Genomic DNA, 16,251 nt, shown 5'->3' with positions numbered 1-16,251 from the left:
GCCGGAGCACAAATACAAATGTTGAAGCACTTCTACAAATCGCCACACCACAAATGCAAATCTCCATAAGTGAATTCCCCATCATGATCCAAAGTGGCTCGTGACTGTGTTACAATTTGACAACGGATCAGCCTAAAGGCTTATACGAATATTTTCTTATCAACTTTGCATTACATTATTTATGGGAGGTTAGCAAATGAGGTGGTGGTGTTTTTTTAATCGTTCTTTTGAAAAGTTTTTTATTTATTTATTTTTTTATGGACCCGGCTGTATGATTTGCACAAAGTCTGGAAACCTTTCGCTTGACTATTTTGAAGCTGGATATTTATAAATTGCGTTCACATTAGTTAGGCAAATATGGAAAACCAATTTTCAAACACTGAGTAATTTCTTCACCAAACATAATAATCAATCCATTCTACTACTCTTCTGCCACCGTCTGGCCATAAATGTAACTGTCCTGCTGTTGCCATGACAACAATCCACCGTTCACCTGGCGACAGGCTGCATGTCAAACATCAGACCATAAGAGTTGAAAGTGATGACAAAGAAATATTGATTGTCTTGTTTTCCTGGTATGAATCTGAAATGAGCATTATTCATAAATGATAATACAAGTGGTCAAATCAATTTGATTTTTTTGGGGGCCTTAACACCATGAAGTCCTAAATAAGTCCTAAATTTCCAGTTGGACACATTCCCTTTAAAATAAAAATCAATCAGACTTGAGGACTTGTGTAACATAATTTTAATGAATTTAATCTGAGCCTTTGTACAACTTTTGAGTTCGGTCATTTCACAACATGTACAGTGTGAGGTACAAAGATGTACGACATACACGGAGAGCCACATCGTTGATACGTACTTGGTAGGTTACTGGTGGATACACATCACATAGTACCCCGGCAGAAAATGAAGCTAGCTGTGTGTTGTCCTAGTAGCGGTAAGGAAAATCGATTGCACGTTGTAGAGTACTGAGAAAGAGCTTCACATTTAAAATCGCATGTCGATTACAGAGGACACCTGCTGATCTTTCAGCGTTACTTGAACTGTTTTGAACTTCGAGAAGTCCGACTAAAAATATCTATGAATGTGGTGAACGAGGGGAACCCCCTAAATACTCTTGTTCGTCTCCAGTTCCCCTTTGGTATAACTTGACGGAGAAGAAAATGCAAAGTAAAATCATCTGGCACTGTGAACAGTTGGCATCGAGCAAAAACATATCATAGTGGAAATATATCGCGGGAATAAGTTAGATTTGTTGACGAGTCGCAGGGAGCAGCACAGTTAGGAGTCCCGAGTCCCAGTCCCATTAGTACCAGACTTGGCTTTCTCCATTAGGTTATCACCAGTTTTCCCAATTCCCTTCATCACAAGAAGCAACCTCCGTTCCCTTCTGCTTGTTCTCGTTTGCTTGCACGTATTATTTCTTAAAGGGTGTCAGTCTGCTGATATTGTGCCAGAAGGTGGAGGCTTTGCGCTTGGGTTCCTCCAGCATGAAGACGTGCTGTTGTGGTAAGGCCGTGGGGAGGGAGGGGTGCTTCTGTCTCAGGAGTAAGTCGTAGTAGGGTCTGCTCACCACTGAGGGAACGGAGAGAGAATACATACGGTATGGGTCACTTCACAATTTGGAGGACATTTTCCGATTGTTGCGCAACATGGTCTTGGCCCTCGGAGACTCGGCTACAGCTGCCTAGTCAATTGCAAGAACACAAATATAACCTGTCAACGGTTGGTTGATACCTTTGGGTTTCCCGGATAGACAGCTTTTGCAGGCGTTCAGAATGGCCTGCTTTTTCTGGTCTTCGGTGAGCGTAAAACCTTTGAGTGGAAAAAGATGATTAAGTTAGCTTCCGAATGTTGGTGCGATGATGTCAAAAATGCCTGGCACTGGGATTTGTGGAGTCCAATTGTTGCGTCATTAATAAAGAAAATGTAAAAGAACGAGTTGAGTCAAGCTGTGACTGAGTCAATGAGTCACAACAACTGAGCTCCTGAGCTGTTGAGCTTTTAAGAGGGCGTGGCCTATTGAGTGACATCAGCAAGTGAGTTGGACCTGTGTATTAAAGGGGAATTCAACCCAAATATTTTTTTCCAGAATGTTCTATGCAGGTCCACTAGTTGAAACAAGGCATTCTGATTAATTTTGCGTTTGTGGAATATGAGTTGAGCAGCAAAATGCCCACGCTTTATCCATATCAGGGGGTGGGCGTTTTGTCACTTCTGTCGACTGAAAATGACATCACAGTTGCTCAGGTAACAACCAATCACAGCTCACCTGTTTTCTGAGCGGAGCCATGATTGGTCGTTATAGAGACCCGAGCAACTGTGATGTTATTTTCGTCGACAGAAGTGACAAAATGGCCGCCCCCTGACATGGCTGGTTTGTTTTGACTCTTTGTACCCTTCAATATAAGCCTAAAAAACATTGGAAGATGAAACCGCAGGTTCTTCTCCCAAAGCATATTTAATCTTAAAAGACGACAGAAACTGTACACGCAGCACATCAGACCTGTCTCCCGGTCGGACTGGACCCGCCTCCTCTCTTCAGCGAAGGCTCGAAGCCACCGTTGTTTCTGTTCCGGCTTCTTGGCACACAGGAGGTGGGCCTCATCGCCAGACAGCGATCGCAGTTTCAGGGTGTTTTTTACACTGATGTTAAAGTGGTTCTCCTTGCCGTCGTCCACATCCACGATCTCCATGTGGTCCATGTCCAGACGACCTTTATAATACAGCATGTCCCGGCGCAAGAGATCCTGTAATGATTCATAAGAATACCACATTTCATCACAACTATCTGCCATTGTCTAAAACAACCACTAACATGACATTGAATAATATAACGGTGTGAAAACGTATTCTAGTTATTATCCGAGTTTGAATCCGTACGTGATATTCCGACCTTTTTGCAAAACACGATCTGATGGTCAAACAGGAAAAACATTCTCTGCTGACTCCTGGCATGTGGCAGAGACAATTTGGTCAACTCTCCTGAGAAGATGAGATCAGAGCTCCTGCTTAAAACATCTGCACCCTGCACAGAAATAAAAACGTGGGGAAAGTGCCACGCCACTCGACCCAACTATATTTGATATTCTTTCATCCCGTGCCGCATACCTCCCAGCCCTCGATGGAACTCTGCCATCGGGCGATCTTTTCAATATTCTCAAGGCGCCGTTTCCTCTCATTGATGAGCCTGGCCACGTTCTTCATTGCATTTAGGGCAGCTTCCACATCGTTATACTCCCTAAGGATCAAACCGCAGCAAGTTCCATATACTGTCGTCACACCAAATGGGTAAATCGTCTCCGACGAAAACCGCCATTTAATTTGCCCGTCACCTGTGCTGCGGGTTGGTATATTTGAGCAGCTCGGCTAGCTGCAACGGATACTTGCAGATCTTCTGAACCGGCGTTAGCAAGAATCCGTCCAGGGAAATATCGATCATCTTCTGGAGGAGTCGACAGGCCTCAAAGAAGAACACGTACTTGCTCGCCTTCATAAGCAAGGAGAGCTGGATGCAGGCGTTGGGGTGATTGTTGCAGTACTCGGAATAGATCTGAAAATGTACTTGCTGCGTGCGAGATGGAAGTATGAAGAGTTAGCGGTGGCTGGATAGTTCGGCTCACCTTATTTCCTCGTGTGCGCTTACATGTTCAAGGAAGCAGCAGCCGATCTCACTAAGGTGAGGTTGCTCCTTGTTGTACTTCTTCTCCAGGATCTTGAGGAACTTTCTCTGGAACTTGTAGATCTCTTCGACATTGCCGAAGATGGTGTGAAGCTGCTCCTCGGTGAACATGTCCGTCCTCTTGCGGCACTGTTTGATATAACCCTGCGGGAGGAAAAAACATCCGGATTTTTTGACTGTGAAACGGCCAATAGTCAAGTGTCATTTGCACGAGCCGAAAGCTGACCTCGCAGATGTCTTTCAGGTGCTTGATGTAATCTCGCTCTGTGCTCATGATCTCTTTGATGACGTTTGCCCTCATCTGCTCCTTGCTGGGCAACCCGGGTCCCAAGTACAACCCAAGGCCGAGCCATTCTTTGCCCCTGGCGGACTCGTCCACCTCCAGGTGGGCTTTGAAGTCCTCTGTGGGCTCATCCTGGTTCACACGCAACTACCAAGGGAGAGATGAAGAATATATTGGAATTATTATATATATGCCAAGACGGAAACAAGGACATGCTTGATTGTTTTTTTTTAACTGACCCGAACAAAGCAGGCTGGAAACCATCCCTCATTGTCTACGATACGACCCCACCACCACTCCTTGTTGGTGGCATCCACTACTTCGATGACATCGCCGGCCTTAAAGCCGAGCTCCTGGTCATCCATGGTGACGTGATCCCAGAGTGCCTCGGCGTACACCACGCTGCCATCGCTGATAAGCTGCAGGGAAGCATCACAAGAGAAATCGTTTTGACGTCTCCTCGACTGCCAACAATCGTCCGGCTGATTTAATGTTCCGAGGCTAGCTCTTCACAAACACCGGCTGATTTTTCTTTTTCTTCTTAACACATACATATTACAATATAAGACAAACATAATGACGGTCAAAGATCCACCCCCCCAACCCCCCAAAAATCGGCTTGATTTTCGCCGATTTTTCATTGTGTTGTTAAATATTAAATGACAAAGTATTGTGAAATGTCAAATGTTCTGCCTGTAATTCATATCTTTATTGCAGAAAGTGTTAAGGGACCAAGAAATAAGTTATTTTGTTCACTGTATATTTCTTAAATTAATTAATGAATCGATTATCGGAATTTTCTTGTGTATGTATGTCGGGAAACAAGCTTCTTTTGCATTTCTTGCATCTGTCAAATGTCTTTTTAGAAATGGATGTAGTCTACACGAAAGCCTATTCATTAAAGCTGAATTGTATCATTTCAAATCTGTGTGTTAATGTATGAAGACGAAATGATAAACAGAACTGTCGCTGTACTAATACTACTAATACTGGACATAGTTTGTACATGAAGAACATTCATTACATTAACTTGTAACAAATGTTCAAAAGTAGGTCAAAAATGTACATATCTTGCACACATACCTTCTGTAGTTGAACAGGTTTCCTTAATTTGGAGTTTCGGATTTACATACACGGCACTTGACAATTAATCTTGATCAAACAACCACTTGGATTTGCAATGGAACGCTAACAAAATATCACAAGACGGACACAAGACAAATAGCTTCAAATTCTTTTTTTTTATTGTTTAAACACATCAAAACAAGTTTGAAATGAATTTAAGTTTCTTCTTCTCTTTCAGTCACGCAAGTACAAAGATGTGTCACACATCTTGAACGAAAAAGTGACGATTCAATAAGCACATAGAGTCGTTGAGCCCAAGACAGGTTAGTAAACAACAGCATATCTCCGAGAAACATTTCAAATGCTTTGCAGTGATTCTTCCATGTTATAAAAGAGTGCCTATTTGCAGTGTCTTAGAAAACCTTGTTTCGGATTTTTCTTGGGAAATAATAAGACATTGAGGCTGGTTTTTGTGGAATTTCTTTCGGGGTGTGTCGGACAAATTCCAGGATTTGCATCACAAAAGAGAAATTCAAACTACAATTTGTTCCCCTTCAAATTAGTCAGCATGGCGTAGTTTTTCTCAGCCAGGAACTGTCAGATGCTCAAGGCAATGTGAGCAGGCGCCGTGTCATGGTGACGCGGCCTCGAGTTGTCTTACTGCAACTGTCGCCTCTTCTCGCACACTGACTGAAGCAAGCGCCTCAGGATCTCGTGGATTGAAGGGGAAAATTTGTAGTTTGTGTTAGAAATCTGTTTCAACGGCAGTCCTGCAACTTTTCTGACACACGTTGTGTATTACCATTACGTTTTTGTCACATAAGCAAAGGCAGAAGGACATACACAGGCAGAGAAATTGTTGGATGTGTGTAAACATGAATCTTATATGTTTGGTATTAGTGAACATAAGCAAAGCCATCATTAACACGCCCCCCAAAGGTTTATAATAGAGACCACACGATGGAGGCAAAGCACAATTTTTTTCTAGGAGAAACTCAAACCACATCAAAATTGAGTGATGCCTTGAGATATGAGTGACTTGGTTGTTGTTCTGAGATTCGAGCCTTTGCTTTCCAGGTTTTTTTTTTGTCTTGAGGTACAAGCAAAATTTTGAGATACAAGTGCACTTCAGACCCCCACCGCTAGATGGCGCCAGCAGATTTTACAACATCCGGTCACCATCAGTGAAGGACATTAGCTAGCATTTTTTTTTTAATATACTACAGTACAGTTGAGTGCAATTTGTTATGGGAAAAGTAAATTAAAAAATAATTGTTATTTTTAGGAGTAGTAATAATAGTTACAATTCATTTCAATGGGGAGCAAATGAAACCCGTATCTCAAGGCACCGCTGTAGTTCCATGGCACAAAGATGCCACAAGATGCCGGCAGAGCACTACTTTTGTCTAAATGGAGCTCTTCAACTCACTACAACATGGTTGCTTGGCAACAAGATGCCACAAGATGGTGCCGACGTAATACTTTTGCTTTGCAATTGCTTTGGCCTGGGCACAAAAACAGCAAATCGGTGAGGTTTTCAGGCAAATAACAGTGGATAGGTTCATTTAAAAAAAAAAATGTGAAAAGATAAATTTGAGAAAGTTTCAACAGTGCACTGTACTCAGATTTTAATACAATTCTTCCTCGGCTCTGCTTAGTAAGTGTGTGTGTCTGTGTGTGTGTGTTTTTTTAAGCTGATTATTACAAGACCGCGCTGTGTTTTTAGCAGCTCTGAGCATGGATAAGAAAAAAATATCTACGCGATGTTGAGCATTAGCCAGTGAAAAGGACGTTACATGTATAGGCAAAGTGTAGGTCGGGTCGGCCAAACACCCAAAGTGTGTTATGGACGCAAAAGCACATCCTCCCACCTCCAAATAAAACATCTTCATTCTCTTCTGCCGCGTTTCACCATTTTGAACAGCCACCGATCCCAGAAGCTGCGCTCCTCAAGAAGGCGTCCGCCCTTTGATGGTGGAAACATTCTCATTTTGGTTTTGCGAAAACGCATGAGGCGTGGTCCTTGTTCTACTGGAAAGCCAACAGGAACATGAGCACCACGTTGATGATGATGAGCAGCATCATGATGAAGAAAACGACCACTTTTTGCGTCTCTGGCGGGAGGTTGCAGCGCAGCACGGTGTTGACAAATCCCATCCTCTGCCTGCTCCACCTTCCCGAACCGCTGCCCCGAGCCATCAGTTCTGTGGTGTCCGCCTCCTCCGGCTTCGGGGCTCCACACCTCCTCCTCCTGCTTCCCCTCAGCACCGACCCCCCGCACCACACCGCGTCCTCGAGCCCCTCTTCTTGTCTCTCTTTGTCGTCGGACCTCGAGATGTCTCTCCTCCCCCTCTCGGTTGTGGCCGATGCCTCCTCTTCTTCCCCTCCTGCCACTTTGACGACGTTCGCTGGAGCCCCCCCGGCCTGCTCGTGGAGGCTTGCTGAGAAAATGCGTGTTGTGGGGCTATTTGTGGCTAAGGCGCCGCCCCTCCTTTTCCCTCTCTTCTTGCACCGTTTTTCCTCAAAATTTCATGACATAGCAGAAGGGGATGCTGCGTTTTGACAGTTTATGCTCATATCTCCTCTTACTCTCCATCATGTGCGTCTCTTCTTGTTTTAAGTGGTACTCCGCTTCCCATTCCATTGAGAGAAAAAAGCATCCAAAATCCCAAAAATGATCACTTGCCGTCCCCGCCCAGCTTTTCCCGGTAAAAAAGGATGCTCTGTGGTCTGGCGGGAGAAGCTCTGTCTGAGCCCTCCAGGATTTTCCTCTTTTTTTTTTTTTTTTGCCTTCCTGTCCTTTCTTTTTCTGTGCACACCCTTGCAGAGCCAGCAGCCAATCAGATGGAGAGTCTGATAAGCAGAACGGCTGAGGCTGCGCCTTAGCAACCCCTGAAGAGGAGAGGTGGGAGTGGGGGTGGGTTGTTGGGCAGACAGGCATATAAATGGAGGATGGTGGGGAGGAATGCTGAACAATGAATTGAATCTCAAAGGAAATAAATCACAGTGCATCGGTGTACAATTTGGCATTTCAAATCCGTGTAAAAATGACTGGACGCAACTCGATACAGTATTTGGTTCCGCTGTGAGTATGTAATGGAATTGTGACTAGTCATCGGAGGGATGCTAGTGTGCTTCCTGACGACTGTCGAGCCCTTTAGCAATGCCCACCATTCTGACGGTTGTCTGCATGCTAGCAGGGCTGTATGAGAATGAGGTGTAGTGTAACACAGAAAATACAGACTTGTGCAGCAAAAATGAGATTAATACATCTTATTATGAAAAAAATGCTAGGTACAGAATGACTTTTCCTTCTATAACTTTCCTGAGTTTCCACACAGGACACTGACAAAGTGATCCTCCCTCCTGAGTGCTTAGTTTGGCGAGTTGTCAGAGGTGTGGCAAATTCGTAACGGGCAATGACAACACATATTTGTTGAGGCACATGCATACACACCTCCTCACTTGCACTGAATTAAAAGGGAATGATGGGAGCCGCTTTTATTAGAAAAGAAGGCGGTGTTCACTCCCACAACGGCGCAAATGGGATTTTACTAAAGAAACTCCAGGTTGGACAGGTAGCTAATACTAGCATTTTTTGAGCACAAAGTGGATTCGGTTTGCAAGCTTACTCTGAACTTTTTAACAAAAATGTCAAACTTCAGAGAGATTTATATCAATACATATTTCACTATGACACAGTGGACATGTTAAGCTTGACAACATCCAACCATACGCATAATATGGTGAAAATCACACAACATAGGCAAATATTTACTCCATGACCCTGCTTTAGTTTTTATCGAAGAAAGAAAGTGTCTTAGTGCTCAAGAGAATCTGAATGTTGCCAGATAAAATTCCATTATCACTAAATTCAGAGCATAGGTTTTCCAGCTGTTTTTTTTTTCCTTAAATTCTATTGCTATGGGCATTTGTTTGGAATGGTCACATGGTATGGATTCCTTCAGTCCCCATGTATGTGCTTGCTGGTAGTGCGAGTATAATTTTAAAATTGATTAGAAAATACCTCATTGACAGCCAGCTGCTCTCCCCCACCTCCTCCTGGATGTCCAAAACAGTGGACAGAGCTGCAGAAGTCCTCATACAACAAGTCTTCCTCACTGCCCAGCTCTTCTCCAGACCTTGACTTCTGCGAGGCGCCGTCAGGCAGAGGCGCTGCGGAGTGAAACGGGGTCGATGGGACAAAAGGGCCGAAACTTGGCAAATTATAGTGCGATCAAATGTGTGCGACACGTCAAACATTGCATGTAGTGTTTGTTCTGAAAGATTGCCTATAGCATATGTGATCACCCTCACCCCTCAACATACATGTACTGAAACCTTTTTAGCGGTCAAAAGGAAGAGGGAAAAAAGTGATCTTAATGACTCAGAAATTACATCACCACACGAATGACATCATCAAGCTAATTGCGCTGACAATGGGCGTAGACCGCAATAAGTCCTCTTTTGTGGTTTTTTTTTTCAGTGTTTTCAGCTTTGATGGAGCTTTTATTATCATAAAGCAGGGGTGTCAAACTCATTTTTGTCGCGGACCACATCGGAATTGTGATTTCCTTCGGAGGGCCATTGTAACTGTGAGCTCATAAATAAATGTATGATAGCCTCATATTACTACAAACTGTATACACAACAAATTGATGAATAACTAGTTCTGAAATCAGAAGCCAGTAAAAAACATACTTGTGCAAATATTACTTACTTACTAGTCGACAAACATGAGTTGCGGGCCGAATCTGACCCCCGGGCCTTGAGTTTGACACATGTTATAAAGCATAGGATTCTTTTTTTTTTTTGGCCAGTTAGCATGGTAGCTAACAACACCTAGCATGTCCTCTGACTTGAAGCCCAGTTATTTCCACCCTTTTTATTTGTAATTACAGTAACAGGGTTTTTTTTAACTTGAAAACGCAACAAAATAAATGCTTTTTTCAAAAATGTTAGCGCCTAAATTGTCCTCCAATTCTGGAGTGACCTAAATGGTGTCAGACCTGTGACTGTTTATGTGTCCAGAGTGAAGCCTCCCGAGCCCCCTAAAAGCACCCTGGTCTGCAGAGCATAGGTGCAATATAGTCTGAAATGGATGGAAGGGGGGCTTGATATTGTGGAAAGCAGATCTAATTTTGCAGAGCTATTATTGTGTTTTATCACGACATCCTATGAAAACGCCTGCGTTTTCTGGCTACCTATCAAAGGAGCTAAAAATACTCTTGCTGTCACACCTCATCATCGCCATCACCAACGAAATGCCTCAGCAGTTGTAGCCACGGGGAAATGTGTGGACATTGTGGGACGAATGAAAAGAACACAGAATATTTGGTTTATTCTCGTACGTTGATCGTTTGACCACATTTATCCCACCAGGCAATCAAATTTTGTAGTCGATTGTTAAGAAAGGGTTACGGAATAGTGATTTGTGTATGAACTGCTGCCCCAGTAAGTTCAAATGCTTCCATGTCTTGAAGGCCACTCACTTTTTTTCTCTCCACTCTGGGCTCTACTTTTGCAAGTAGAGGCAAGCAAGCGACGCGGAAGAAGAAACGGCCAAACGCCGGCGGGAAGCACTCAAGACTCACTGACCAAAATGATCTGTATGAAATGGAACCATTTTTGCAGTATTTTTTTTTTGTTATTCTGTCACATTTCTATATTTTAGTGTTGGTTTGTCATGACAGCTCTTTTCGTGTATCCTTATTTCCTGTTTTACCGCAGCACTATGTTTTAATATTTTTGCTGTCGGTTTCAGTGAACAAACTGAAACAGAGAGCAAGAGACTTTCTAAAATGTAGGCTTAAAAAGTACAACCAATTTTGCAATCTAGTTCCCAGAAACACACTTACAAGTATGTGCTTCAGGGAGTGTGTTACATAAAAATATGTTCTTCTTTTGGCTTGTCATTGCAAACTTGAGTCCTCTCCAGTAAATTCAGTAGAGGTAGAGCATGAAGTCACCCAGGATGAATGGCTTTTCTACAATGACCTATATCCTAGAGAGCCTTGTGCATTCCTTTTTTTTTTCTGATTGATGCTCTTGGACATGCTTCCCTTCCATCCCTTAGTTCTCCACGCAGAAATTGTTTTCACGAATGCAAAGTTTAGTTGCATATGGAGCCTATACTCCTTGATCAACGCAACATCTTATAATAAATACTTTTTCCACTTTCAGTGTGGTTCAAATCGAGTTTTATTTTTTATAAACCAAATCATCACTTCAAATCTTAACTTCATACTTTTCTAATTTCTACAGATTGCCACCGCCTCTGCTCTTCTCTGGAACTCGCCTGCAGACTGCATTTCAAACAAACAAAATGAACTTTTTGGCCATCATTTCAAAAGGCATGTTTGGCGCACACACAACATCGCCAGAAGGACCCCATGGCAACAGTGAAACATGCTGGTGGCAGCATCATGCTTGAGGGCTTTTTTTATTCACCTGGAACTGGGGCCTCAAAGGCATTATGAATAGAATCACAGTCAACGTTAGCATAAAACATTCAGGCCTCTGCTAGCAAACGAAAGAAAATGTCAGGAAAAGGCTACTGGAAAAGCTGAAGTTTAGATGGGATTAATAAGAGGCACTTTACTGGTGGAAGGTGTGGGCTGACTCCCTTTTAACCTGAGCTTGAATGTGACTGGCTAATTCAAAACACGGACACACCCCCAGTTATATGTAAGTCTACACAATTATAGTATCTCAGTACTAGTTTATTTTTACTTCCCCTCTCAAAAATATTTTGTAATAGTGCTGGTATTAACTCACATTAATGGTGATTTTTTTTAAATGTTTATCTTGGTCTCTTTGTATATACACTCTGTGTGCTGCTGTTCCATAATAACCGGAACATTTATGCTAATTTCCATCTTGGCATTATATGTTAGCATTAAGCTATCATATTTTCTAGCTAGCTAGTTTTCTTTGCGTTTCCTTAAAAGTGATTTTAGACGCTAGTCTACTATTTCTTGACAGAGTGAATGTGAAAGTTCTTTAAAAAGTGTTTTTTTTTTCATATGTGTAAATGTTTTTAAAGCATGTGGGGAGGCGGCGTGGTCAAATGATTTATAGAAAAAAAATACGATCTCTATATCGTCGATTTTTTTTTTTTCCCTCCCAATTGCAGGTAGGTCTGGAACGATAAACAGAAGTTGACCACACTAACTTTGACATCACGGGTTATCGGTCAACCGTAGTCTGCGAGAGTGTTCACATGCAATTTGACCTATGACCTCATGAGTACCTAAATCATGAGTACCTAACGGTAAATATCCGTCCCATCACTCAAGGAGAGACATTTCTCTCCATCTATTCCGAAAGAAGACACAAACTTCATGACATGTGAACCTGTTGCCACATTTCGACATGACGAAGCGCAGGTTGGGTGAGAAATTGGAATTCATTAAAATTTCAGATGTTGAATAAGCGATTGAAAGAGAAAGGTTAATGCGCCTTTACCTGTGGTGGAGTGGAGACTCTCCAAGCTCCAATACCGAGACAGGACACCCCTCAAAGTGCCGCTCAGGCTACCTTCAAATCCCCTGATACATCCACCAACCCCGAGACCAGTGTCCACCATGCTGTCCATAATTCCGCTTGTCAGTGATGCTCCATGACAGTCGGAGCCAGGCGACTCCCCTGAGCTGCCGCTGCTCCCGCAACTGTCCTTGGGCAGGGGTGCGCTCCCTTCTGAGCTTTGATGGGTCCGCATTTTGATGCGGACACAAACAACAAGGGAGGGAATTGTAGTGAGCGGCGCAAAATGAAGCACAGCGGCTGAACAAGTCGTTTATTCTGCCAGCGTGGAGACTGCGCGAAGACCAAAGACTCGGCTGCACTATTGGCCGAGGTGAGCTTCAGCTGTCGGCTTGATTACGTCGACTCCCGTGCACATAGCAAGAGTTACAGCAAGCCATCCTTGCTTTCATTCCGCTCCCTGCTCCTGTTCCTGTGTCTCTCTCCACCCTATTTGCACACTGCCCTCTCTCGCTACCGCTACTCTCACTCCCCTCGCTCTGCTTTTCTAATTCCACAGTATAGCATGACATCACCGGGGTATTCACAGGGGGTTTCTGAGGCTCGATTATGTCAATGGCTGGCAATTGCATGCGCAGACATAAAAACAGCAGCGCCGGTGGCGGCTGGTGCTGTTTTCTCCAGGGAGGTACACACGCACACACACCATATAGAAAAGCCATTTATAGTCTTCCAATGCTAAACTGCTGATGAGCATCAACCTTACGAAAAATACAAACACTAGTTTTTAATACTTCTGGATAGGGAAAAACATGCGATATGAATGTTGACTATAGCGATATTGTTGCAATACATGTGCCTGAAGAAATGACTTATTTTTTCATGCCGCCAAATAAGCAAGCTCAATGTCTTCTTAGCTAATTAAAGCAGCACTGGGCAAGAATTCGACCTTCATAAAAAAAAATTCGCAATTCTTGTGATGAAACATTGACTCACAAGTAGCTGAATGGGACTTCTGTCATGCCCTGGGGGGGCGGGCCTGTATCGTTTTTACTGGCACTAAGCAACTTTGAGGAGGATGGGAGCAACCCTGGCACACAAAAAAAAAATACAAATGTCCTGAATTGCTTTACGGCACACTCACTTCCTCCTTTCGCTATAAGGACAGAAGTCGATTCGAACGTCTACGCGCTATTACTGGTGTCATGGCGGAAGCCCCAAACAAAAATTTACATTCACTGAGGGAGTCTACTGAGGGAGATGCAGCATAATACGAGAAGAAGACAAGAAGTACCTTTGTTCTATTACAAAGTCAATCGAGTGAGTGAATGAAGCGATACTTACAAAAGTTTGAAATGTGTCTTCTCCAGCCCAGACAATCCAGACCAACCGGGGTGCTCTGTGAGAAACAGTGATCCTTGAGGGACAACCGTCCAAACACCTTATTGGGTCCAGTGGTAACTCTGGTTTTACTCTGTCAAAATGAGAAACATATTTGTTGAAAACTGTCCTCTTATTAACTCATTCACCGCCATTGACGTATTTATTTGTCTTTTCGCAGTCCAGCCATTCGATCTCAGGAATTTATTGATATTTTTTTCAATTTTTTTCCAAACGTTAAGGTAAACGAGGATCTGAAAATGTCTGGCAGTGAATGAGAATATCATCCATTTATACAACTGTGTGGAATAACATATAATTTAGGAGGCACCACAAATGCCTGACGGTGGCATGACATTTTTCACAACTTTTGTGGATGAGCGTCAAGCATGATGGTTACCTTTAAATGAAAGGTTCCAGATTTGTTTGCACTTTGCAAACGATTTGGCCGCATTATTTCGCTGCCCTCAATGCAAACTTGATTGGTACTTGATTGCTGTTGGTCTTGCGGTGATTTGGGCTTCTCTGCTGTAGGAGAGCCTCGCTTATCAATCGAACACACATCTCCGGAACTGAACTTCAAAGGTATCGAGGAATTGCCTGAGTTTTTCTTCCCAGACTTTGTTTTTTTCACCGCACACATGGCCAACACCTTTCTGTGGTTGTGCTGAAGCGATAGTGATTTCATCCTTCTGGCGTTAGTCTGAACTGCGCAGAAGCTGTCACATAGCGCAGGCGGAACTTTGATGTTCTCAAGTCGCACCAGGGCATTGAGAGGATCCTCCAACTCGGGGCGAAGATCTGAATCGGAAACTTTTTGGCTCACCCTTGAGTTGCTGCGATATTGCGAAGCGTAAGCTCCTTCTGATGTTTTGTGGATCAGTTTGAAGACATTGTCACCTAAGCCACGGTCTTCGATTCCGCATCCTTTAAATAGCCGAGGCGGTTCTTCAAGGGATTCTTTCGGCTGAGGAGATAAAAAGATAGGAGTGATATTCGTGCAGTAATGCATTTGAGAATCGGAATGAATTGTTAGACTTAATTGCAAAGTGCGAAGTGAGGCAATGAGCATGGTTTTTATTTGTTTGTTTGGAATTGAACTAGTATCTATTTTCGCAAAACCTTGTAAGCCCAGTAAGATATTTTGAAAAACGGACAAGGATTTTTACTTCCATTGTAATGGCCGCAGTGACCCATGAGATCCGGCAGATGAAGTTGCATCTACAGGCTGGAAGTGGAACGTTGTTGCCTAGCAACATGTCAGACAGGCAAGTTGAGGATTGTTTTGCATTGGCCTGTGCTCTTTTATTGTATGCTATTGTAATTTGATACCCACACAGTATCAGTACGGTTGACACAGTGAAATCTGCTTACATGAAATAAGTTCTTTCATTCAAGGACGCCTAGTTTGAGACTAGTGCCACATTTCCCGGTTGGCACTACAAAAGGGAAATGCAGTAACTCGCAATTTGATTGACTTTTTCCTTTGAGGTGGGTAAAAAAAATAATAATTTTGAAAAAAAAAGTACACTGAAAAATGCTTTACCCAATTTGCAATACAAGAAAAAAATATGCTCAGCCTGGTATCAGCGAATCCCAGAAAATAATACAAAATTTGTGTTTTTAATGCTGCTGAACACTTTCTTGTCATATCACAAATGATTACTGCGCAACTTCTGCACCAGTCTAAAAAAAACAAGTCTATCCATACTTGCAGTATTTATACATACTTACTTTTCTGTGTATCAATGTGCAGGCTGTATCCAGCACCAACATGTAAAAGTGAGTAGAAAACCAGCTTAGCACTGCTCCCATGGTGTCTCTCACACTTCATAACCAAACAACACGAGTTCAGACTGACTGGTCAGTCTTAATCCAGACTACATGCCTGTAGCGTTGTCCGTTCCTCACTAGATCCCATTCCATAAACTCTCCAAATTTTAAATGAACGGCCCTTTTCTTCTTTCATCAGCAGCGTCGACGCTTTTTTTGTACGCAAGGAAAAAAGAAAAACGTGTCCCTCTATGGTAATGCTGTGATCCTCCTACAGCGGCTTAATCCAGCCTGGAAAGGCATGTACACTGTGATCTCTGTGATAATAAGGACAGACACTAAGATGCCTTGCTATAAATACAGAGCCGTAAAGTCGAGGAGGGAATTACGAATCACCCCATTGAAGAAAACGCACAATGGACTGATGAAAAAAAAAAAGGGGTACAGTATATCATCTGTCAATCAGCTGCAAACTATATGACTGGGGAAAAGGACATTATTTTTTCCGTTAGTAATGCAGAAATTTATTTTTGAAAATATATTCCTTGTTTTACACACAATTTTTTTTTTAATCATT

The 16,251-nt window shown here is 42.9% G+C and overlaps 1 protein-coding gene across 2 annotated transcripts; it reads right to left on the bottom strand.

Annotated features, from left to right (window-relative positions):
• Positions 1–730: 730 nt before the first annotated feature.
• LOC147127386 (rho guanine nucleotide exchange factor 4-like) lies at positions 731–15,983 on the bottom strand. Of its 2 annotated transcripts, XM_086021282.1 has the most exons (13): positions 15,636–15,983; positions 14,302–14,868; positions 13,866–13,995; positions 9,064–9,212; positions 4,211–4,390; positions 3,915–4,118; positions 3,653–3,832; positions 3,342–3,574; positions 3,118–3,247; positions 2,903–3,034; positions 2,513–2,756; positions 1,744–1,821; positions 731–1,581 (listed from the first exon to the last, which is right to left on the bottom strand). In XM_086021282.1, exons 1-13 carry the CDS (start codon positions 15,714–15,716, stop codon positions 1,424–1,426), a joined length of 2,466 nt encoding a protein of 821 aa, XP_085877408.1. In that variant the 5' UTR covers positions 15,717–15,983; the 3' UTR covers positions 731–1,423. The 2 variants fall into 2 exon arrangements, with proteins under 2 accessions (XP_085877408.1, XP_085877409.1); XM_086021283.1 differs by lacking the exons at positions 13,866–13,995; positions 14,302–14,868; positions 15,636–15,983 and adding an exon at positions 12,504–13,054.
• Between the last annotated feature and the right edge of the window lie 268 nt (positions 15,984–16,251).

The sequence above is a fragment of the Filicampus tigris genome, chromosome 21 (genome assembly GCF_054856515.1).
Source record: "Filicampus tigris isolate MCC_2025a chromosome 21, RoL_Ftig_1.0, whole genome shotgun sequence".
Taxonomy (NCBI): Eukaryota; Metazoa; Chordata; class Actinopteri; order Syngnathiformes; family Syngnathidae; genus Filicampus; species Filicampus tigris.
This window is presented reverse-complemented; position numbering and strand designations above follow the sequence as displayed.